This window comes from Mirounga leonina, unplaced genomic scaffold (genome assembly GCF_011800145.1).
Source record: "Mirounga leonina isolate KUSES-001 unplaced genomic scaffold, KU_Mleo_1.0 Mir_173, whole genome shotgun sequence".
Classification (NCBI taxonomy): Eukaryota; Metazoa; Chordata; class Mammalia; order Carnivora; family Phocidae; genus Mirounga; species Mirounga leonina.
Window position 1 is genome coordinate 13004995 of NW_023270447.1, and position 24016 is coordinate 13029010.

At 34.0% G+C, this 24016-nt stretch overlaps 1 protein-coding gene across 2 annotated transcripts in view; it reads left to right on the forward strand.

Moving 5' to 3' along the window:
* The window catches only part of DPYD (dihydropyrimidine dehydrogenase), an 802992-nt gene that overhangs the window by 260316 nt on the left and 518660 nt on the right, over positions 1-24016 (forward strand). For both annotated transcript variants that reach the window (XM_035017962.1, XM_035017963.1), the window contains exon 8: positions 2460-2547. In XM_035017962.1, coding sequence (XP_034873853.1) covers positions 2460-2547 — 88 coding nt within the window. The remainder of the gene's footprint in view (positions 1-2459; positions 2548-24016) is intronic.

Sequence of the window (24016 nt, forward strand, 5' to 3'; positions counted from 1 at the left end):
ATACAATCTCAGACATCTTCTCCTACTTTCTCTTTCTATTCTTTGCTTTGCCCTTTATATCCCAGAAACACTACATTTTCAGTAGGTCTTCACATGTCATGTTTTTCTATACCTTTGAAGATGGTTCCAGTTCTGCCTTTCATTCTCCTTTTACCTCAGAAACATAAGAGCATAGCTGTCACTCATGCTGGCTCTGCAGTTAGACTATATATGCAATCTTTTTTTTTTTTTTTTAAAGATTTTATTTATTTATTTGAGAGAGATAATGAGAGAGAGAGAGAGCACATAAGGGGGGGGGTCAGAGGGAGAAGCAGACTCCCTGCTGAGCAGGGAGCCCAATGCGGGACTCGATCCCAGGACTCCAGAATCACGACCTGAGCCGAAGGCAGTCGCTTAACCAACTGCGCCACCCAGGCGCCCCATATATGCAATCTTGATAAAGGTTGTCTAAGCCCTCTTGTTCCTTAGTATCATCATCTGTAAAATGAGGATACCAATACCACTTCATAAGGCTAATTGTGAGGATTAAATGAGTCCATATATGCGTATTTAGAAGAAAGCCTTGCACTTAGTTAAGTACTCTGGGCAGGTTATTTTCAATTATTGTTTCATGGGTAAAATTTGTTCTTTCTCTATGATTCAGTTTAGAGGCTTTTGTTTTTAAGAACATGCTATCTTCAGGACCCAAAGATGCCTACCAGGTGTTATCCTTCTCTATGGTGGTAAATGAGAACAAAATTGCAGCAAAATATTTTACTTCAGGGAGGATATAATACTATACACCTGACAAGTAGACCCCTAAACTTCACTTAAGTGGCTAGTCCTTGATCTTCTTAGGATTCATTGTCTGCCCTCTCAGTGCATGTGTCTTAACAAAGTCTCCAGCATACTAGCCACCTCTTGCTCATGCTGTCCAATCTGCATGGTGTTCTCAATGTAATGGATCACTGTGATTTCTGTGGGGTGACCGGATAGTTTCAGATTACATATATTATTACAGGGGAGAGTTGACATATTCCTGAGGCAAAACTGTAAATGAATATTCTTATCTTTCCCCTGTGAATGTGAACTGTTTCTGATTCCTTTTTCTCAGAAGCAGGATGGAAAAGTCTACCCCATGCAGTGTACCTGTGGCCTTATTAATCTGCTTTAACAATAATACCACATCTGTCACAGAAACTGCAATCAGGGGTACTCTTTGCTTGAGCCTGCAGTAGTTTACCATTATTCTTCAGGAACCATCTGGTCTCAGTAGGGGCCAGACTGGTGAATTACAGAGAAATATAACATGGACCACCACCATCTCTCCCCATCCTACCCAACCCCAGGATATGGTAGTGTGTTTGATTTACTCTCTCGACTGGGGTTTCAGAAGTTCTCTGGCCTTCCCAGTTATTATAGCCATTATAGGTCTTACTGCAGAGACCAGTGAGTGACCCAATGTAGGGATTACTTCAACTGACAAGTATAACAATTTTGCTTATGCAGTTGAATACTGGGGGAATAATCACTACCTGGGGCTGTGATCTCAGTGTTCCCACTGTGAGCCAGAATTTTCCCAGGGTCCATTTTTTACCTTTACCCTGCAGTTCCCCACTCTTGCATCTCTATGTATCAATGTCCGTGAAGAATCTGTATCCCATGTCCTTGAAACGTGTGATTATTTCCCTTTCTCCACTGTACAGTCACCTGGGTAAATGGCCATAGTTCCCTTTGTAGAGGGACTAAGGGAATCATTAGAGTATTAATTTGACAGGATGTTGCAGGGTCCTTCTTCCTGGGGACTTGGCCACCCTCTGCAGTTAGTAGGTTCCAGATCTGAAAATTGGCTCATGTCTGGGAACTGAACAAAGTATCGTGACTTGTAATAGTGTTGCCTACCCTCTGCCTCCCAACTCTATTCATCTTCCCTGGACAATGTCCTCTATCAAAATTCTATCTATTATTTTAAAAGAGCCCTATTAAAATCCTGCTACCTGTCTTTATTCTCATCCTGTGAACTCAGCCATAATGAATCTCTCTATCCTCTTGAATTCCTGTAGACATGTGCTGATCACACTTTGTTTTATATTATATTTATTTATGTACGTCTTCTGCACAGATCTTCATTATACATTGAGGCAGAAACTGTGTCTCATTTATCATTTTATTCTTTAAAGTGCCCCACATAGTGCCTTGAACATATTAATCAAGCTATGAAAGTTTACTGACTTGGTTTTAAATACACTAGCTTTTCTTCTGCTATTTCATTAAAAGGCAAAGCTGCAGTTAGTCCTTAAGCAAGATATATTAGTGTTCTATTTGTATACTGTTTTGTATATGTAAGCCTATATACTAAAAGACAAAAATATGTCCACATGTATATGGAATTTTTGATAAATTGTTTCTGTTCTTTTGATGTTAAAGTTTTACTTAATCAAATGCCAAAATATCATTATTGAAACATTTTTTTCTTATAGATAATTTGTGGCAAAAGCCTTTCAGCAAATGAAATGACTCTTAGCACTTTGAAAGAAGAAGGGTACAAAGCTGCTTTCATTGGAATAGGTGAGTAGCTTGCTTTTAAATATTTTTTCTTTGTAATTTTTAAAAAGTCTTCTGACAGTGGCCAGAATAACTGCCTGCAGACATTTCCACGATAGAAGTTTTATCTGTTCGGGGAGCAGACAGGAATGAGTGGCTAAAGAAAGTTTTCTATTTATAACCGTGTCGTCTCACCTTCATTATGGATTGACTTTGGCAAGACCATTTTTAAATTTCCCCATTCTCTCCCCATGCCATCATTACCAGTGAACATCTCTAAGACACAAGATGTTTTTCAGTCATGCTATGGAAGCTCAGAATTTGGGCTTAACCATGTATAGATGCTGTAGTTTTCTCTTTATGATAAAACCAACTGGCTAAATATACAATAAAGAACAGAACTGGCTCGGGTTTTGTTTGTTCTATTCATCTTTGTTCAAAATCTCCTAAAGGCTTTTTGTATTTAGCTGAATTTTAAAGATATTTAATTATACTTCTGGGAGTCACATGGACAATGTAGAGCTGCTAAGGCACTTCACCTGTATCATGGCTGCATGTTTTGTCTCCATATCCCACAGAGATTGAGTTGTCTGACATTTTTTCTGTCCACTTATTGTTTTACTAAAAGACCAGAGAGAGCAAAGAGTTGATTTAACTTAGTCTTTGTCTCAGGAACTTTGTATTCATTCTTTCATGTCCCCATATTGGGGACAGTTATGGCTTACAAAGTGAGTAAGTCCATCCTCTTCTCTTTCAGTTTGTCTTTCCTACAGTTCACACGCCTTAAATGTGAATAGCTAAGTTAATAAAGCTACATGAGACTTAAACTGTTCCACTTCTCTAAGTGATCACACAGTGGATAACATTTGTTTTCGGACTGTCCTTATTCAGAGTGTATCTAGAGTGAAATTATCAAGAATGCTTCTTAGCCTACTAAATTTTCCTTATCAGGATGCCATGTATTCTCTTCCTAGGAATCGCTACCAAGTCTAAGACCATCTCTGTCACTCCGTTTATGTAGAAGCAAACTTATGGGGGGGGGAATAAATTTTCACTGTAGCTTCTAGCTTCTAAGTGTCTGTACTGAGCCTCCTTCCCTTTAGAAACTTGAGTTCCACTGTCATTGCTTCATCGCTATTTCTCTATCTTATCTTCATTTAAGTACAATAGTCACTGTGTAGATCAAAAATAGGAAGGAGAAAAGGTCTAATATTTTCATGGGTTTCATTTTTAAAGGCACTACACCAACTTTGATTTTACTTTCAACGTTACATTTGTATGGTAAATTAACATACAAGAAATAACATAAAGAAACAGAAAGTTAGGCGTCTATGAAGTGTATCTACTAATACCAGCAATTTTGAATCAATAAGTTGCTGTTACTTTCAGTAAGTACAGGTTCAAAGATGCCTTGTGAGTAATGAATGGAAAATTTAGTGAAGCAACAGGTATGAAATTTTGGTGATGTTTTCAAATTGCTATTTGTAATTCACCATTGTGTTTTCCTAGGGCAGTTGTACAGAAAAGATAGGTCTAACATTAATGGAATGGTATATGCTAATGCAGTTTTGTGATCTCTACAAATGTTGTCTACAAAGAATCTTTGTACTGGAGAGATAGGGGCCAAATAAATAATACCTTGAAATATCTCCAAATTAACTGCATAATCAAATTGTAAAAAAATTTGGAACGATTGAGTGGTTTATCAGTCTAAGTGGTTTTAGCCATAGAAATATCGTCCATCTGTTAGAATCAATGTTTTAAATTTTTTTTGTTTCATTCCATTAAATCCCCTTACATATGTTACTTGATAATGCCATATCCATTCACAATACTCCATTTCACTCTGCACCAAGGTGTGAATTCTGCATTTAACATGTGAAGTCCTTTCATATTTATGTTGCTGTGCATTTTCATGCTGGAGAGTGAATCTTTTGACATTTTGGTGTAGTGATGTGTAGAATGCAGTTATGTTCTATTTCAGTATTTTATATGAAATATATACAAGGAAGTTTCATCTTGTCAAAAAAAAAAAAAAAAGCTTCTGTCTATAGAAGACAAATAACGTTACCTCCAGGAATTGTTTGACACTCTTGACTGCCAAGTTGGGAATTTATGACCTTTCTATTACCTTATAACTGCCTACTACTTGGACAGCCTCACATCTTTACATACTTTTGTTTATTAACCATGCTTCTATATTGTAATTAAACTTTACTCACTTCATCTACCTTTTCCCACTGAGTTTGGAGAAGTCAATTTTAGAATAGGGCTTCTATATTATTTAGAATATATGTTTGGCCACTTTTAGAAAGGAAAATAAGGTTTAAACAAGATAAATGTTTAGTCTCTCTCATCTAATACTATGAACCGTCCTCAACACTTGACTTTCATCTTTGGTCAATAGGTAGCCACTCTGCCCACATTCCTGCTAACAAAAATGGGAAGTAAGAAAGGGAGCTCCTTTCCTTTCAAGTTTATGACCTAGAAGTTCCACATATCAGTTTTGTTTTTGTCTCATTGTCCACAACCTGGTCACATAAACATGCCTAGCAGCAGAGGATGCTGGGAAATATAGTCTCTAGCTGGGTGAACAGATGCCCCCATTAAACTTCTATCACTATATAGAAGGGGGTATGTGATAAAAATAGAGGGTGAAGAGAAATAAAGGTCTCTCTGCCATAGGTGTGCATCATCATTGGTATTTGACACTTGGATTCTTTATTCAGGGAGCTTAGTAAAACACTGAATAACAAAGAATTCATTCTGAACTTAGTGCTTACATATTGGTTACGTATGTCACTTAATGAAAATGGAGTATTTTCTCTTTCTGTAGTTGGGAATATTATTTATAGATCTTATATATTTACAAGTACTGTCCATTCTATGTTAGTTTGTCTAAAAGAAAAAAGGCTTTATTAAATATGACTTATCAAGGACAGCTCAATAAATCCATTGCATTAACAAAAATATATTCTCATGTTGCCTGATTTTTAACAATATGTGTGATATTGCTGGTGAAAAGTTGCTCACTTTTAGGTTTTTCCCTAAGTAATGCTAACAGAGTCCATTAAAGAAATCATCACACTGAATATACATCATTGTGAGACTTACATCTTTTTACCCATGACAGCTTTAGTTTCTTCTAAGTGAAATAAAGATAAGTGATATAAAGCTCTGTATCTTTTTCTAACTGGAATGAATTGTTTTGAGACCATTGGAATTTCTTAAAAGACTAAAATTTTGTTTTTGTTTTTGTTTTTTTTTTAATAAAAGCACTTGCAGAGTGTGTTACTGTCAATGTTCAGAAATAGAACGTCCACTGTGCAAGGCTTTTTCAAAGTATTTGGTGATTCTCTCTGGTTAGTGTTGAAATCAATATAATGGATTGCAACCATCGTTCCTTTTTTTTTTTATTTTACAAGAATGAACACAAAAGAATAGAAAATATCTAAGTGTGTTGCTCATGGTTAGGGTAAGTGTTAATTTGTGAAAAATGTTTTCAGTTCGGTGTGTATTTGTTTTTGGTATGTGTGCTTGCACATGTACCCTGCGTATTACAAAAAAAATTATTTTTTAAATGTGGCTTAATAGTCAGTGTTTGAAAGCCACTCATTTATGTTGTAAAGACCCTGAGGTACTAACTGCCTTTTTTCCCATAGCATGCCCCACACCTATCAGTAAGTAACTGATGAGTGAATTATATAAGTATTTAATGCTTGTAATGTTCTAGGCACTGTGCTGAGAATTAAAAATACAGAGAAATCGAATTCAGTTTTTAGCTTAATTTTAATCTCAATCAGGAAAATTATAAGAGATTCAAACAGAACAATAGTATCATATAATTTGAGGAGTGTGATGTGGTCAGAGTGGGCTGGACATGAGTATAGTTTTTTTATTGAAGTTCTTTGGGTGATTATATTCTAGAGTCAGGTTTTAGACCCTAGATGACTGAAGAGTTGAATCTTTAGCCTTTGCTCCAGAGGAACACATATTCTTTCCCTTGTCTAGTAATTTACCTCTGGTGGTCTCACAAAACATGGCGGTGGTGAAAAGATTAACAAACATGTAAGAGAAGGAACATCCACTAAGACACCCCCAGATAAATGGGAAAACTTTGTATATTCTCCTGATGAGGTGTTTTGGTTCTCATTTTTTGTTTTTCCTGAATTTTTGTTTTTAATACTTGGGGGAGAGAGAGGATTACAGAGGAAATAGTAAAATCCATTATTGCAGTCACAATAGACACAAAGGGAGCAGGAACCTCAGGAAGATATTATAGAGATAAATAGTCACTGTCTCACCACCAGATGCTTAAATTTGTATGTACCCCAAAGATTTCTCTTGAATCCACGTCTCACTACACCATTCCCTACCCTTACTGATACTGAACCACCACTGTAGCCTCCTAACCAGTTTCCCCGGACATCATTATCCTTACAGCAGAAATAGTGATCTTTCTAAAATGAGATCTCATGATGCCATTCAATCATTAAACCCTCTCTCCTTTGCCATAGCTTCCTATTTCCTTTGGGATAGAGGAAAACCTCCTTAAAACAAGACTTTCAAGGCTCCTCATGATTTGGTCAAAACTTATGTCTCCAGTCACTTTACTCATTAAATTATGTGTTTCAGCCATTTTGAACTGTTTTCAGTTTTACCTCATCTAAAAATTTTTTTTCTCAATATTTGGACATGGTGGGGCACCTGGGTGGCTCAGTCGTTAAGTGTCTGCCTTCGGCTCAGGTCATGATCTCAGGGTCCTGGGATCGAGCCCCACATCGGGCTCCCTGCTCAGCAGGAAGCCTGCTTCTCCCTCCCACTCCCTCTGCTTGTGTTCCCTCTCTCGCTCTGTCTCTCTCTCTGTCAAATAAATAAATAAAAATCTTTAAAAAAAAAATATTTGGACATGGTGTTGCCTGGACCTACAACTGTCATTATTTTCTTATTAAAGTTGTTAGCTTACATGTTCTACTTTTTTCTACTTCATGTAGTACTCTTCTAATGATCCAACCCTACCCTCACCCTTTAGTCTGAATAAATGAAGCTGCTTCCTTACCCTAATTCTCATACCACTCTGTTTTTGTTCCCTTTCTGAATGTCCAGACTAGACTTTATTATAGCACTTACTTCCCTTTATTATAATTGACTAGTTACATGTTTGTTTTAGTCATTAAAAGTCAAATTCTTGCAGGCTGAATATTTTGTCTCCTTTGTTCATAGATCTGCAGTGCCTAGAAAAATGCCTGCCACATACTAGGAACTCTATAAGTATTTTTTAATTATTGATTTTTAATGCAACTGTTTTAACTATTTGCCAAAATAAATCGATAGGATACTGAAACATATTGGCAATTGTGGGGGGGGTATTATAACATTGACCAAACCTAGGGGAAAGTAGATATTATGTTATTATAAAATTGGTATTACACTACAAATGACTAAGTAGGATTAGTAACATTGATAGTAGTGATATTGGTGGTAGAAGCAGTAGTAGCTAAAATATTCCATGCCCAATTCTTTTTTTTTCCTTCAACTTTTAATATAATCTACACCATTAACTCTCAAAATGGTTCTTAAGTGGATAAGAAAATAAAGATTAAGAAAGCTTAAAGGAAACTAGTAAATGCAACTAAAACATGGAAAGTGGATTTTATAGAGGAGGTAGGAAAACTGTACCAAATGCAAACATCCATATTTCAACATCAAAAGCTGTTAGAGACACAGTGACTGAAAACCAATAAGTTATTCCATGAAACCTTGCCTACATTGAGTTGTCCAATTTAAGGATCATGAACATGGGACCTCATACTCTGAAAGAATTATTTTTTTTTTATATTTAGCCTCACTTTTCTTACTGTTACTACCAGTTGGCTTTTTTCCCCAGTTACCATAAGAAAATATTATTTTTTTAAATATGATTCTCAAATATTTTAACAGCTGAAGAGGAGATAATTACAATTAAGAAAGTCCACTGAGAAACTGTGGTATTAAATTTGCTACATTGTGGCCTTTAGTTAAATCTCTTGTGCCTTCTTAGAGCCAGAATTCTTCTCTGTAAAAGTTATTCTTAATTAGCTTCTTTATCAGGAGTTTCTAAATTGTACACAATCATGTATACTTTCTATTTATTTAGCAGAAAATGGAATAAGGCTTTTAGACCACCCTCTTATGTCCACAGATAAAAACTGAAGTTGTTTAGGGATTGTGCACAATTATAGTAGATTATTTTAAAGTAATAAACCTGATTTAATTTTAAGCAAAAAAAAAAAAAGGCATGATTTTGACAATCCACTTTTTTTTTTTTTAATTTGTAATATTGTCTAATCTGGTGTCACTTATAAGTACTCGGGTATAATTGTGAGATAGCTCTCAAGAATTCAGAAATGAGGGAAATAGAATTCCAGCTGAGAGTTCATTAAATTATCATTTAATGAGTTCAAGCAAAGCCCCCAGAAGGAGATAAAATAGATGTAGGGCAATTATTCTATGATCATATTAACATATCTATAGAAAGTGTATCTTAATCTGCAGAAGCAAGTAGTAGGGACCGGTCAATTTTAGAAGTATAGAAAGGAAAAACATCTCAGGAAATATTGGTGGTATCTCTTTAAAGACACCTGAATACATGGACCTGGAGTTCTTTGAGCCCATATCATGATGATAAACAGATAAGTTTATTTTCTTTAAAATGTCCTTGTTCTGATTCCAAGTTCACTAAGCTGACATTGATTCCTGAATAGTTTGATTATATTAGGAGACGATGCTAATCATGTCAGAGTAATCCTGGTCCTTATGATGGTTATCTCTCTTGCTCAAAATCACTCTGCTTCTCTTAGTAATATGGTACTCTAATATGAAGAACTTTCCACATCAGGTAACACTTCTTAAAAACAAGCTGTAAATGTCTAAAATATTTTTAGTGGCTGTCACTGCATTCAGAGTAAGTCAAAATTTCTTTGTATGACTTTGAACAGGCTACAATAGCTGTCCAAATCTACTCCTTTAGCCTTAAATCTACTACTTTATAGATCTTTCTTGCCACCAGATATCTAGACATCCCTCAAAAGTAAACTGTACTCTTCCATCATTATATCTTGGCTCATAGTCTTGTCTTTGGTGAGAAAATTTTTTAGTCTGTCTCCATATGGTAAAGTCAATACTTACAATATTCATCTCAAATGCCACTTCTTACATAAGACATTTATACTCATCCTGCTGAGATAAATGTTTATTCTGTGTTCATATATAACAAAATATTTTCTACGTCATTTATAGAACTGAATATAGTTTTCCTTTTATTATTTTTGGTTGTGTGCATATATCCACTCCCTTGCCCCACACACAAGCACAGTATATTAAAAACCTTTGAGAGCAGGGATTAGATTTTAAAATTGTTGTATTTCACAGGTTAGCACATTTTGTAATATGAATATAGTATAACATCAGTAACATTTTTTGAAGTAAAATAATTGGAAGAATAAAAAGAAAAGAGAAACAAAGGAAGAAGTGAAAAACAATGTAATAATTTCTTGAGAAGTTTGAAGCTATTTGATCATTTAGCTTTTTTTTAAAGTCGTCTATCTTTCCAAGTGTCTTCTTATAGCTCTTTTTTTTTTTATTTTACAAAATGCAAAGACCTGTTCATGGTTTTGATTAGTTACTCAAAGACAATGAATTAAATTCTAAATGTTACAGTTCATGTCATTCTTACATTTATACCTTATCATTGCATTAAGTATTACACTTCTGTGCTGAATATTAGATATTGTCTTTGACCATTTGGTCAATGTAATGTTATTTGCTTGAGGGTGCTTAATAAGCATTGTATGATGAAGATGGTGATAATGAGAAAATCCTTTTTTTTTTTTAAGTGTTTTTTTTCCTGCTGGTAGAATTCCTGGAATATTGTAGATTCTCCGTAAACATCAATTGCATTATTGATTTAATTAATTGAAATAATCGATTTCTCCCATTTTATAGTAAAAAAGGACATAATTAATTTAGCAGGAGGATTATTTTAAAATATTCTATATGCCATATTTTTTATTAAACATTTTTATGAATGTAAATTTTATTTTAAATTATTGAACATTTTTGTCTTCTCTGGGTTTCTTTTGATGGAGACATGGAGGAATTATTACATTTTTATATATATATTTCATGGAATGAAAATATATTTCACTTATATTAGTTATTTAAAGAAGGAGGAAAAACTGTTTTTTCTGTCATTTTCATTGTTCAAGCACTACTTTTTTTTTTTTTTTAAGTAGTTCCCAGTAGCTTAATCAACTCTTAAAAGGTAATCAAAAAAGGGCGCCTGGGTGGCTCAGTTGGTTAAGTGTCTGCCTTCAGCTTAGGTCATGATACTGGGGTCCTGGGATCGAGTCCTGCATCAGATTCCCTGCTCAGTGGGGAGCCTGCTTCTCCCTCTGCCTGCAGCTCCCTCTGCTTGTGCTCTGTCGGTCTCTCTCTCTCAAATAAATAAATAAAATCTTAAAAAAAAAAAGTAATCGAGAAAAGAGTTGGAAAATTATTGGACTAACCAAAATGTTTTCTTTCAACTGCTGCTTATGGCTCCTGGTTGCCTTTTATTGTGGGTGAAAAATATCATTTGAACTTGGAGGGGATATTGTTGAACGTACACTATGGGCATCATGATAGTTTTTTTTTTTTTTTTTTGTAAATGTAGTAATCATCCTGTAGATCTGAGTTGTCCTCTAGAAGTAAAAAGTTGATGTTGAAAAATAAACTTTGAGATAATTAACAAAATTAGAAGTCACTGAGGTAGTGGGTATTGTCATACAAGAACCTCTCCCCCCAAGTCCCCAATTCAATGAAGTTGAATCTGGAATTCATGACATTGAATACATATGTATGATACATCAGTGGTTTCTAATTAGAGCTAGGAGACATACCACTAGATAGCTTTATTCACACTATAAACTGCACAACCCTGCTTATCTTACACTTTTGCAAATCACTGTATGCAAAACTTGGTAAAATTAGGGCCCCCATTACACACAAGGAAAGAGGGATTAATAAGAGAGGCATGAAAAATGGTATGAAAATGGCAGAAGTTGATGCAAATTAGAAGAAATTAGGGATATTTCTACATATGCTTCAGATTTCTTTCTACAAATAATCTTTCCAAAGAATAGGAATGAGAAACTTTGCAGGGTAATTTTTGTGTCTTATTTATCACTTATTTCATATTTATACAGGTTGGGCTATAGCATTTTTGGCTAAGCAGCATTAGATTAAATGGAATAATATTATTTTCATTAACATTTAAATAACACCTTCTTTGATATGAAATACTTAAAAGCAGTATGTACTAAAGCAAGATCATTGCTTTTAAGAGGAGACTTCATTAAGGCATTGTATTTTAAGTAATAAATGTTTTAAAGGAAATTCAACTGAAATTTATATCAAATCAGTTTGTTACCTGACCCTGCCTTTGGATTATTTAAGGGGCATCTAGTGAATTTATGTTGTCCTAAATTCCCCAAGGCTCTATTGTGTTACACAAATTTACTTAAATGAATAAATAGAAATCAATGGGATAGAACCTAGTTTGGTTATCCTTTCTCAATTTTTTAAACTCGTATTTCTTGGCAATATTATTTAAATTATATAAGAATTCATATTGGGAAAAACTACTGTAATCATGATTAATTTACATTATTAACTCAACATAACCCTTTAAAGTAAATTATTAACTATAGTTACTGTGGACATTTAAGAAAAAAAATTAAACAAAATTTTGATTTATTTATTTTCTTATCTCCAAATACATAAGAAATCTTGATGTGTGTTATCATCTTCTGATTAACCATGTAGTGCCACCTGGTGTGCAGATGGAAAGAATATTACACATCAGAGGCTCTGTTCACACCACCCTCCCAAACACAAACTTACGTGGCAGAAAGTTAACAGATGTTCACTTTGCTTGTGTTATTGAGATAAATTGTGCATACAACTCTTAATTCATAAATTAAATTTGGAGAAGAAGGTATTGATACCTGGATTAATCAGTCAAAGATCATGTGAATATATCCAGTTTAGTGGAAGAAAGTCATATTTAATTGGAAAATTGCTTCCTTGGATCTTTAAGTTCTTATTTTGTGTTTCTACACTTTATTTTCTTATGTACACAATATTTTGTTTGTTGAGCCTTAATATTTCCATTTCACTGATAAATCTGTCAGTGCTAGAATAGCATGTTTTAAAATTGACTGCTACTTGGGGTGCCTGAGTGACTCAGTTGGTGGAGCCTCCAGCTCTTGATTTCTGCTCAGGTCATGATCTCGGGGTCATGAAATCAAGTCCTTGGTCAGGTTCCACGCTTAGCAGGGAGTCTGCTTGAGATTCTAACCCTCTCTCTGCCCCTCCCCACCTTGAATAAATAAATAAATCTTTGAAAAAGAAATAAATAAAATAAAATTGACTGCTACTTCACATCCGTGATTAAGTTTCCTTTTCACTAGGATAAAATACCCTTTCTTTTGTCTTTTATAAAGACTGTATTATATTCAGGTGCTTGTCTACTGTACTTTTAATCTTATCATTGACTGATCATATTTTAATGTATATTGTTATATTTCTACCATATGTATGTCTAGCTATGTGCTAGGGATAATAGTTCACAAAATAAAAATTTTTTTTTTTTAAAGATTTTATTTATTTATTTGACAGAGAGAGACACAGCGAGAGAGGGACCACAAGCAGGGGGAGTGGGAGAGGGAAAAGCAGGCTCTCCGCTGAGCAGGGAGCCCGATGCGGGGCACGATCCCAGGACCCTGGGATCATGACCTGAGCCGAAGGCAGACGCTTAACGACTGAGCCACCCAGGCGCCCCCACAAAATAAATTTAAAAGGTTATTATTTGTTTAGAAAATAAAGTACATTCATGCAATTAATAAATACAAATTTTGTATATGCAAATGCAATAAATTCAGTGACTTAATTTCTTAGAGTATTGGCTAAATTTTTTGCATAAATTAATTCTCACAAAGTAATACTGGATTGATATTGTTGATACCTCCATTTCATATATGTATAAATTGTTTCACGAGATGTTAAGTAATATTCTCATTAGTACAACCTGGATTTGAATTGAGGTCCATCTGAAACCAAAGCCATACTCTTAACCAATCCCCTAAGTTGGTGTTACTTATAAATAATGATTTTTTTCTTAATTTACAAATTTCCTTTTTAAAATTCATTTTTAAAAATTGTGGTAAAATACACATAAAATTTACCATCTTAACCACTTTTTAAGTGTACACTTCAATGGCATTAAGTACATTCACATTTAATTAATAAAACAGACAAATTCCCAGCCAGACTTACCAAAAAAAAGGAGAAAGTTCCCAAATAAATAAAATCACAAATGAGAGGAGATATACCAACTAACACCACAGAAATACAAACAATTATAAGAGAATATTATGAAAAATTATATGCCAATAAAATGGGCAATCTGAAGAAATGGATACACTTTTAGAAACATATAAACTACAAAAACTGAAACAGGAAGAAATAGAAAATATGAAGACCCATAACCGGAAAAGAAATTGAATCAGTAATCAAAAATTTCCTAATAAACAAAAGTCCAAGGCCAGATGGTTTCCCAGGGCAATTCTATCAAACATTTAAAGAAGAATTAATATATATTCTTCTCAAACAGTTCCAAAAAATAGAAATGGAAGGAAAACTTCCAAACTCATTCTACGAGGCCAGCATCACCTTGATTCCATAACAAGATAAAGAGCTCACTACACTGAAGAATTACAGACCAGTATCTCTGATGAACATGAATGCAAAAATTCTCAATAAGATACTAGCAAATCTAATCCAACAGTGTATTAAAAAAATTAGTCACCATGATCAAGTGGGATTTATTCCTGGGCTGTAAGGGTGGTTTAATATTTGCAAATCAATCAACACGATACACCACATTAATAAAAGCAAGGATAAGAACTATATGATCTGCTCAGTAGATGCAAACAAAAACAAAAAAACATTTGACAAAGTACAGCATCCATTCTTGATAAAAAACCCTGAACAAAGTAGGGATAGATGGAATGTATCTCAACATCATAAAGGCCATATATAACAGACCCACAGCTAATATTATCCTCAATGTGGAAAAACTGAGAGCTTTTCCTCTACAATTAGGAACAAGACAGGGATGTCCACTCTCACCACTATTACTTAACATAGTACTAGAAGTCCTATCCTCAGCAGTCAGACAGCAAAAAGAAATAAAAGGCATCCAAATTGGGTAGGAAGAAGTCAAACTTTCACTATTTGCAGATGACATGATACTCTATGTAGAAAACCCAAAAGACTCTACCAAAAAATTGTTAGAACTGATACACAAATTCAGTAAAGTCACAGGATACAAAAATCAATGTACAGAAATCTGTTTCATTTCCATACACCAATAATGAAACAGCAGAAAGTGAAATCAAGGAACCTATCCCAATTTACACCCAATTGCACCAAAAACCGTAAAGATACCTAGGAATAAACCTAACCAAAGAGGTAAAAGATCTGAATTCTGAAAACTATAGAACACTTGTGAAAGGAATTGAAGATGACACAGAGAAATGGAAAAACATTCCATGCTCATGGATTGGGAGAACAAATATTGTTAAGTTGTCTATAATACCCAAAGAGATCTACACATTTAATGCAATCTCTATCAAAATACCACCAGCATTTATACTATTACACTATTCTTGATACTTGAGCATTATGGAAGTTAGAGGTGCTGCCCCTCATGCTGTTAGAAATCCATGTATAACTTTCAACTCCTCTAAAACTTAAGTACTAATAGCCTGTTGTTGACTAGAAGCCTTACTGATAACATAAGCAGTCTGTTAACACATATTTTGTATATATGTACTGTATTCTTACAATAAAGTAAGTTAGAAAAAAGAAAATGTTATTAAAGAAAACCATAAGGAAAAGAAAATACATTTATAGTCCTATACTGTATTTATCGAAAAAAAATCCACGTTTAAGTGGACCCATGCAGTTCAAGCCCACATTGTTCATGGGTCAACTGTACTAAAATAAAAACATTTTAAGTATTTAAACTAAAGTTATTTTGTAAAGAATATCACTCTGACACAATCAAATAAATTATTGGAATTGTTTGTGTGTATGTATATTTTCCTCTCTACTGACTATAGACATGTTGATTAATAGAATACTCCAGGGAAAGTTGAATCAGTTTTATGTGTCTTTTTTCCCCTTGGCATTTTTGGTAGCTATTGACCAGAATTTCTGGTGGGAATAATCTGGGCTATAATATGGGATCATATGAAGACTAGAGAAGAGTGAATAAATCTCTAACGAATGGTCCAACAGTGAGCTTTCCTATTAGAGTGGTACATATTATAACAGGTTTGGCCCTAAAATGATCTTCTGTTCCTCTAAAACTGTTTTTCCATTATATTTAAATGTGTTCTTTTCCCCCCTCCTATTTGTGTGTGTGTGTGTGTAGGGTTGTACACATATTATACATATGTATACATATACATGTTATGAAACCATCCCTCTTGGTTCGTGGGAGTTTTGGGGGTTTTGTTTGTTTTGTTTTCTCATCTTCCAGCCTTTTGCAACTTACAGTCATCTGAGAAATGGAAGCTTGAGGAGGATAAAGTGAGAAACGAGTAAAATTTATAAAGGCAACATTTTCATTCCATGGCTCTTTTTTTTTTTTTTTTTTTTGTAGAAGGAGCGTCAGAAAGCTCACTTATAGATTTTAAAGTTTTCTAAATACTAAGACATCTCATGACAATACACAAAATAAGAGATGTTAAAAAGTTTTGACTCAGTGTCATTTAAAACATTAGTTTTTAATAGTTTAGCACACATAGCTAGATATTTTTTTTAATTGTGCTCACACAACCTTAAAATGGTATTTGAAAAATCTAGTATTTATAAGTTATCTTTAGAATCCAAGTCTGGCATCACTGACAAAATATTAACAGACATATGCTTAAAGTATTAACAAACATAAATGACCTTCATTCTCATAATTTTTTTCTAATGCTAACACTTTTACTCCCATTATTGCTTATATACTCACTCATTCAGTAAATATCAAGTTCCTGGTGAGTGACTAATATGCCCTTGCTATAAAGAAGCTTACAGTTTTGAGGGGGGATAGACACACAAATATTTCCTAATTGTCCCCTGGTTAACTATTTACCACAGTATGTAACACAGCAGCATAGGATCTAAGCATTCTATTCACTTACTTATATGCACTTCTGCTTACTCATCCTAGACTCTCAGCCTCTGTAGGAAAAAAGAAAGATCAGGGGATGTGTAGGGGGCAGAAGGTGAAGAGTACACTCAGATATAGGGAATATATGTGACAGCTCCATAGTGTTGCAGAAGCTTTTACTGCCAGGGATGTGTGCTAGTCAGTAGGACCAAACGAATATAACAGAAACAAGTTCCACAGAGGTTGGCATGGTACACACATGAATTTAGTTGAGTTAGTATGTTTCCTGTTTACTGTGGAGGATGAAGGATTTTAACATGAGATGTAAGAGATTAGAGAGATTGGTTCAGTGGCACTATGGAAATGGGTTGGGGAAGGACTAGACCGGGTCTGGGGACATTTTATGTGTGGCTATTGCAATAATTCAGTTTAGAGAAAATTGAGGATCTGAAACAGGGCTGAGAACTGGAAATACAATGAGTAGGTCTTAGCACCTGATTAGATATAGTTCGTGAAGATTAGGAATAAGAAGCAGCAAAGCAGGTTGAGAATTTAAGGAATGTCTTCAGCGCTCCTTTTGACCAATTAGATGGATGGTGATGACAATTTACCAATAGAATAAAAGAGGGGAAGATTATGGATTCTGATTTTACCTTTTTTGTTTGGGATTTTTTTGTGATGTTCTCGTGGAAAAATCCAGTAAGCCCTCAGGTGTACTGGGATAGGTCTGGAAATCAGGTGAGAAGTTTCTGGGCAGGATATGTAGATTTGGTATTAGTTGCTGTATGCTCTAGTAGAAAAATTATGAGCCTTGAAACTAGTCAAATTCAGTATCTCATCATTTATGGTTATTGGGAGTAATAGAAATATAATATAAAGTAATTTTTCACTGAATTGGCATATGGCAGGATTTTTTTAAATGGCAGTCATTAATATTATCAGCCTATAGGTATTACATGCAGTCGTAGCAATGGTGAGATCATGTAGTCATTCTTCATATCCACCCTCGGTAACATGAGAAAACTAAGTCCCAGTGAAATTCTGTGACTTGTCATGTTCACTGAGTATGATATTCATACATACTGGAAATGAATTATGTTCTAAGTCCATGTCTGTGAATATTATTTCAACATGACTTATTCATAGTGTTATAATGTTGTTATTATCACATCCTTCATTTTACCATAGTATGTATATAACTCTTTGTGTTTAGAGAGATCTTTTGTAGTAACAGAAAAAAGGTAAAGTAGCCCATATGAGGGACTGAACTTCTTTAGCATGATGTTTTAATATGAACTCATGGTGTGCAGAACCAATATAGAACACCATTGAACCTGGTTATTACTAAGGAGTGGACTTGGAAATAGTAGATATTTGTGTTAAATAAGTTTGGAATTACTAAATAAGTACACAAAAACAAACCTTTCAAAAGAAGATTTGGCATAATAAGTGTGTATTTAGAAGGGATACATTGGGGAAGAAAATCTTTTACTTTAAAAAATATTATCTTGGGGCCCTTTAAAAGGCAAATTTCCTTAGTAAGAATTAATATATAGTTTATAAAAGTGACTGTTTTTTTCCATAGAGATATGTTAATCATATAAAGTAAGATGTAAATTTATACCTTTTCCTCAGTAACCAATGAAGTTCTTCTGCAAATAATAATAATAATAATAATAATAATAAATTTGGCACAATTTCTTTCTTTTTAAGTTTGCCTCTTCCTTAGGGCATTGTTCCAGGCTTTCTATGTATTTTATCACCGTAGGTATATGACATAACACATTTAGAAATTCTCTTAATTTTACAACTATTAAATAGGTCTCAGAAATTAACTTTTTTGCCACCATCATAGTTAAATATTTTATTCCCCCGTTGTCTGGTAAGAAAATATGTGTTATGCATTAGGGAAACATAAAATCAGTCCTCACAGATTCTATAAGTTTCCATAATGCAGAGTAATTGAACATATGGTCTGTACTAACTACTGTAGGTTGATTGGTACAGAAAATAAAAAGGGGGATGGTGGAAAATTTTAGGCAAGTCTTTGGTTTTAGGGTTTGTGTTTCCCCTCGTAACAAATGACTTTGTAATAGTGAGTTGCATTAAATTCTACTTAATACTTATTACTACATATACAATATATGTTAGATCAAATAAACAGACCTTTTTAAACATCGGCAATTGTTATGCTAAATTCTCCACCCCCCAAATTGTAACTTTTTAGAATTCTGGTAACAATATATAATATTATTAACCAATGGCATTCAGTAAATGTGCTCAATTTTTAAAATTACACTGATTTTTATTTCTATTAAAAAAAGAACTAATTCTCTAAAAATGCTCAAACCTGCTATTAAGACCACCTACCTACCTTTTAGCTGAAAAGTGATATATACTTTTCTTATTGAATTGGCTTTTGTGGAGAGTTCCCTTCTATTTATAATGGGATGCTAAAGGGAATCTGGGATCCTTTGGGAATTCTTACTGTGTTCCTGATCATTCCACCCACCAGCGTAGATGAGTGGCATGACATTGAACAGTTAAACATGGGCTTATTATCATAGATTTGAGCTTTCCTCACATGGTTACAATGGAAATGAACAAAAATCCTGAGCCATGTCATTCAGGAGATTGTAAATATCTGTTAATCAGGTTAGTGAATGTTTCATGATTACTTTGTGAGGATTATTTTGAAATGCAGCTTTATTTCAGGGTCCTGAATTTAAGTTTTGGGAGGTACCTATGTTGAGCCTTTTGAAAGAGCATTAAAAGCTCTATCTGATAAGCTTGAGAAAAGTAAGAAAAAACATTTATTCTAGCAAGTACACTTTGTGTTTCTGAAAGTTTTTCTCGTCATAATGCAAGTAAATCACACTTACTTGAACATCTGTTACATTGTAAATATCAAATTTGGCATTTAGACATCAATGCCTGAGAGTTTTGCCAACATTTTTTGCAAACCTACTATGTGTTAGGGACTTTGCACACCTGATCTCATTGCATCTCATTCAAACCACACCATAATCCCAGAGAATATGTATTAATTACTCCCACTGTAATGCTGGAGAAGCTATACCAGGAGTAGGTTAAGTGGCTTGCCTAAAGCCACCAAAGTTCTCAAGAAATCCAAACCTTGTGGTTTTCCACCATTCCAAAGCACCCAATACAATAACCATGGGAAAATAAGGGGTGGTATAATGGCTTAAGGGATGAGGAGAGGTGAGAAAGTTATTATTGTTTTTATAGAGAAATATGGATACATTTTATGGCAAGGTAAAGAAGTAAATGGAAAACAAAAGTTTGAAATTATATTTAAGGGGAAGAAGGGGGAAGAACAACAGGAGACTAGAAAAGAAGAGCAGAGGCAGATGTGTTAGTTTTTGAAAGTTGTTAGGATACATTTTTCCTCATTGATAGAGAAATAATTTGGTGAAGATAGGAAGAATTCCAAGGTGGAACATGTCAGCCAAGTGAGTTCACTTTGCTTTTCAGGGGGGGGAGAGAGAGATAAAAGGAGAACAGTAGCTCCTCTCCAGGAATACACACAACAGCAAATGTTAAGTGGGGAGGAGAAACTGCATAACAAAGAAGAAAAATATAGACAAAGAACATTAAATTGTTACCTAACTAATTTTACATTTATAGTAGGTGTTAATACTAGTTTACTTTTATGGGGTGGAAGGAAAGAAAGAATAAAATAAAGCATTTTATTATAATGGAGGGAACAAGTAGGGATGATACCTTTATTGAACATTGGTTTTATTTGTTATTTATAATTAAAACAAAAAAAATAGTTCTTGAACTTCTTACAATGAAATTAGTGATTATTTAATGGGTATTCTAGGAGACCTACAACATTATTATCCCTTTAAGGATATAAAAATAAAACCAATACACAAAGCTGGTTTGAGCCAGTTGGTTCAACTATAAGTTATACACAGGTTGCAATTAATTGCTTTGAAAAGGAGTTAATTTTATCAGGTCATTAAATAACCCCATTAGTAAATTATTATGACAAACATATTATTTGCAAAAATACAGGAGCAGTAGCATTTTCACAAATTATTAGTCTTTAGTTTTGCTTACATGTAGTGATGGAATCAGCCACCATGCCATTAGAGAATATTACTATTATGAAAAATGTAGGGCATTTTCTAAGTTGAAGATTGGAGATAAAATCATCTCTAAGCATGTTATTCTTTGTTACCAGAGCTTTGTACTCTGGGCTTCTGTGAAAATTGGATGAGCATATGAATATACAAATTCACGTATGGTGAGGTGGAAATGGAAGAAATGAAGGTGAATGAGAAAAAGGACAGAAGAAAGCAAAATAAACACATATAAAATTCAGTGAAGGGCAACCTAATTTAGCATTCATTCAAAAACTTGAGTTCTTACAATGTGTGCATGTATTTCACTTTTAAATATTCTAGGTCAACAGCATATGATTGAAAAAAATAGCAAGTTCAGAAGTCTTATTTACTGATTTGACAAATGAGGTAATTCATTTTGAGCTAAGCCTTTAGGCCAAAATTTTAGTCAAAGGAAAAACGTGGGTTCTGATTTCTGCCAGACTTAATTAGCCATATGTTGAAGAACAATAGTTCAATATACATAGTGTGGAAAATACTTCTTATTATGGATTGATCTTTTTAAACTGTAACTATTCTAACTATTCAGAGCAATACAGAAAACCAAAGAATTTCCATCACTGAATATGTGGAGCAGATACCACCCACATACCCATGTACAAACTGTATTTTGTAATATAAAAATGATCACTGGAATCTTTTCCCCAAATTTCCAGAGTGCCAGTTTACAAGCAGCCTATTGGGATATATCTAATTATATCAAAATTATATGTTCATTCTACAAACAATGACCATGATCTGTACTAGGAATAAAAGCCTTCTAGATCTTTAAAATTCCCAGTGTTCTTTAAAATCCTCAGTCTAATCAGCACCTGCATTTAAAATTATAAAGGCAGTAAAGGTTAGGAGCAGGGAGTTCCAGGTTAGACAGACCTGAACTTAATCCCAACTCTGTCCCTTACTAGCTCTGTGCCCTTGAGTAAGTTATTTAAACTCTCATTGTTTAGGTTTCCTTATCTTTTAGGTAGAAATGATAATTAAAAGTGGGGTTCACTGTGATGATTATCACACTGCTTGCTGCCAAAGGTTTAGTGGTTGTTAGAGTAATTCTCAGTAAAATTATGGATTTCCCTTAGAAGAAATCTTTGTGTTTATTAAATAGTTTAAAGAAAAACTTTTTAGGTAAGAAAACAAAAAATATTAATATTTTAGAAATAAGTTGTACTTCATCAAAATTAAAAACATCTGATCTTTAAATGAAATCGCAAGTCATACACTGGAAGAAAAAATACATACACACACCTGACAAAGGTATTTGTGTATTTTCAGAATATGCAGAGAATTTTTTTTTTTTTTACAATATATAAGACAATCCAATTTTCAAAATGGAGCAAAAGTTTTAAACAGGCAGATGAATATGCAGGAATAATCAATAAGCGCTTGAAAAGATGCTCAGCATCATTAGTTATTAGAGAAATGCAAATTAAAACCACAAAGTGAAACCACTTCACACCAACTAGAATGACCAAAATTAAAAAGACTAACAATACCAAAGGTTGGCAAGGGTATTAAGCAACTGGAACTTTCATGCATTGCTGGTCGAAGTGTAAAATGTACTTTGGAAACAGTTTAGTAATTTTTTATATAGTTAAACATTTACCTACACTGCAAAGCATTAATACCACTGAGATATTTAACCAAGAGAAATAAAAACATAGACTGAAAAGGGTCCTACATCAATGTTCATATTAGCCAAAAATGGGAAAAAAAACAAACAAAAAATGTCCATCAACAGATGAATGGATTAAACACATTCTGGTATATTCACTCAATAGAATACTACTCAGCATCAAAAGGAAATGAACTACTGAGACATGAAACAACATGGTTGAATCTTCACCAGCATTGTGTTGAACAAAAGAAGTCACAGGTACTGCTTGTTAAGCATTTAGTAACAGGGAAAACAAAACCTTTCCCCCGACTTCATGAAGACTAAAGGCTCCTTGGGTGCAAAGTAACATAATTACAACACAGCGTGGTAATGTATGTAGTGATCGAGAGATGCCCAGAGTTTTGTGAATGCACAATCAGGATGCCCAATGTTAACCATGACCCTGATGAATTTAAGTGTAAGAATGTTTATTAGGGTAGGGGAACAGGGTCATGGAAACTTACTAGAGAGAGTGGCACCTTTACAGAGTTGAAGGATCATTAGGAGTTAGCAGGAAAAGAGAAGTTGGAGGGAGAGGGTTATTACTGGTGGAGGGCTCAAGAGAACAATTTTTCAGTGAACTAGCATGATAACTCCTGAGTAGTTTAGTGTTTCTGTAGTGCATGAATCTCTGATTGTTGAGTCTCTGGGTTGGAGAGTTAGTCAAGAAGCCGCTCATGGAGGTCCTGTTTAGGATGCTAAGGAACTTGGGTTGCTGTACTGTTGAATATGAAAACTGATTGAAAGGTTTCAAGTAGCAATGTCTCACTAGATAGGGTATAACATGAGAGTGACAAGACTGGACATGTTGAGACAAGCTGGAGAGCTGTTATACAATGCAGCTATGAGATGATTAGAGCTTGAACTTGGGCAAGGAATGAATTAAATAAGTAGTACTTAAGTCTAAATGCTTAGGTCGTTTTCCTTATGATTTAAAATCAGGAAGCTTAATCAGGAATTGGAAAATAAATGACCACTTAATAAGTAGCTACTGGATTTACACAGTATTTTACTCCTAAATTCCTATAGCTTAGGATGTTTAATGTTGTATTAATTTCTATGTACATAGGCTAAAACCTACCATTATCATAAAGTCAAAATCATTATTTTCCACCAAATAAAGCTATATTGTCCCAGTGTTGGCATTACTGAAATAATATACTTTGATCAGCATTTGCAGATTACTTAAGATTATTTCTATAATTAGTTTCAAAGCATTTTCTCATATTTATCTCCTTGAATATTAAAGCTCATTAGGAAATGTATATTTAGATATGTAGAGAAGATTAATTTATAAAACTAAAAGTAAACATAACAACTAATTGAAATGCTTAATAGTGCATTAACAAGAATTGACTTCTGGTATAACCAAACAAAATGTTTTTGTGATTTGTTCTTGCAGTTTATTTGACACAAACTGCAGGCATGGGCTGTAGAAAA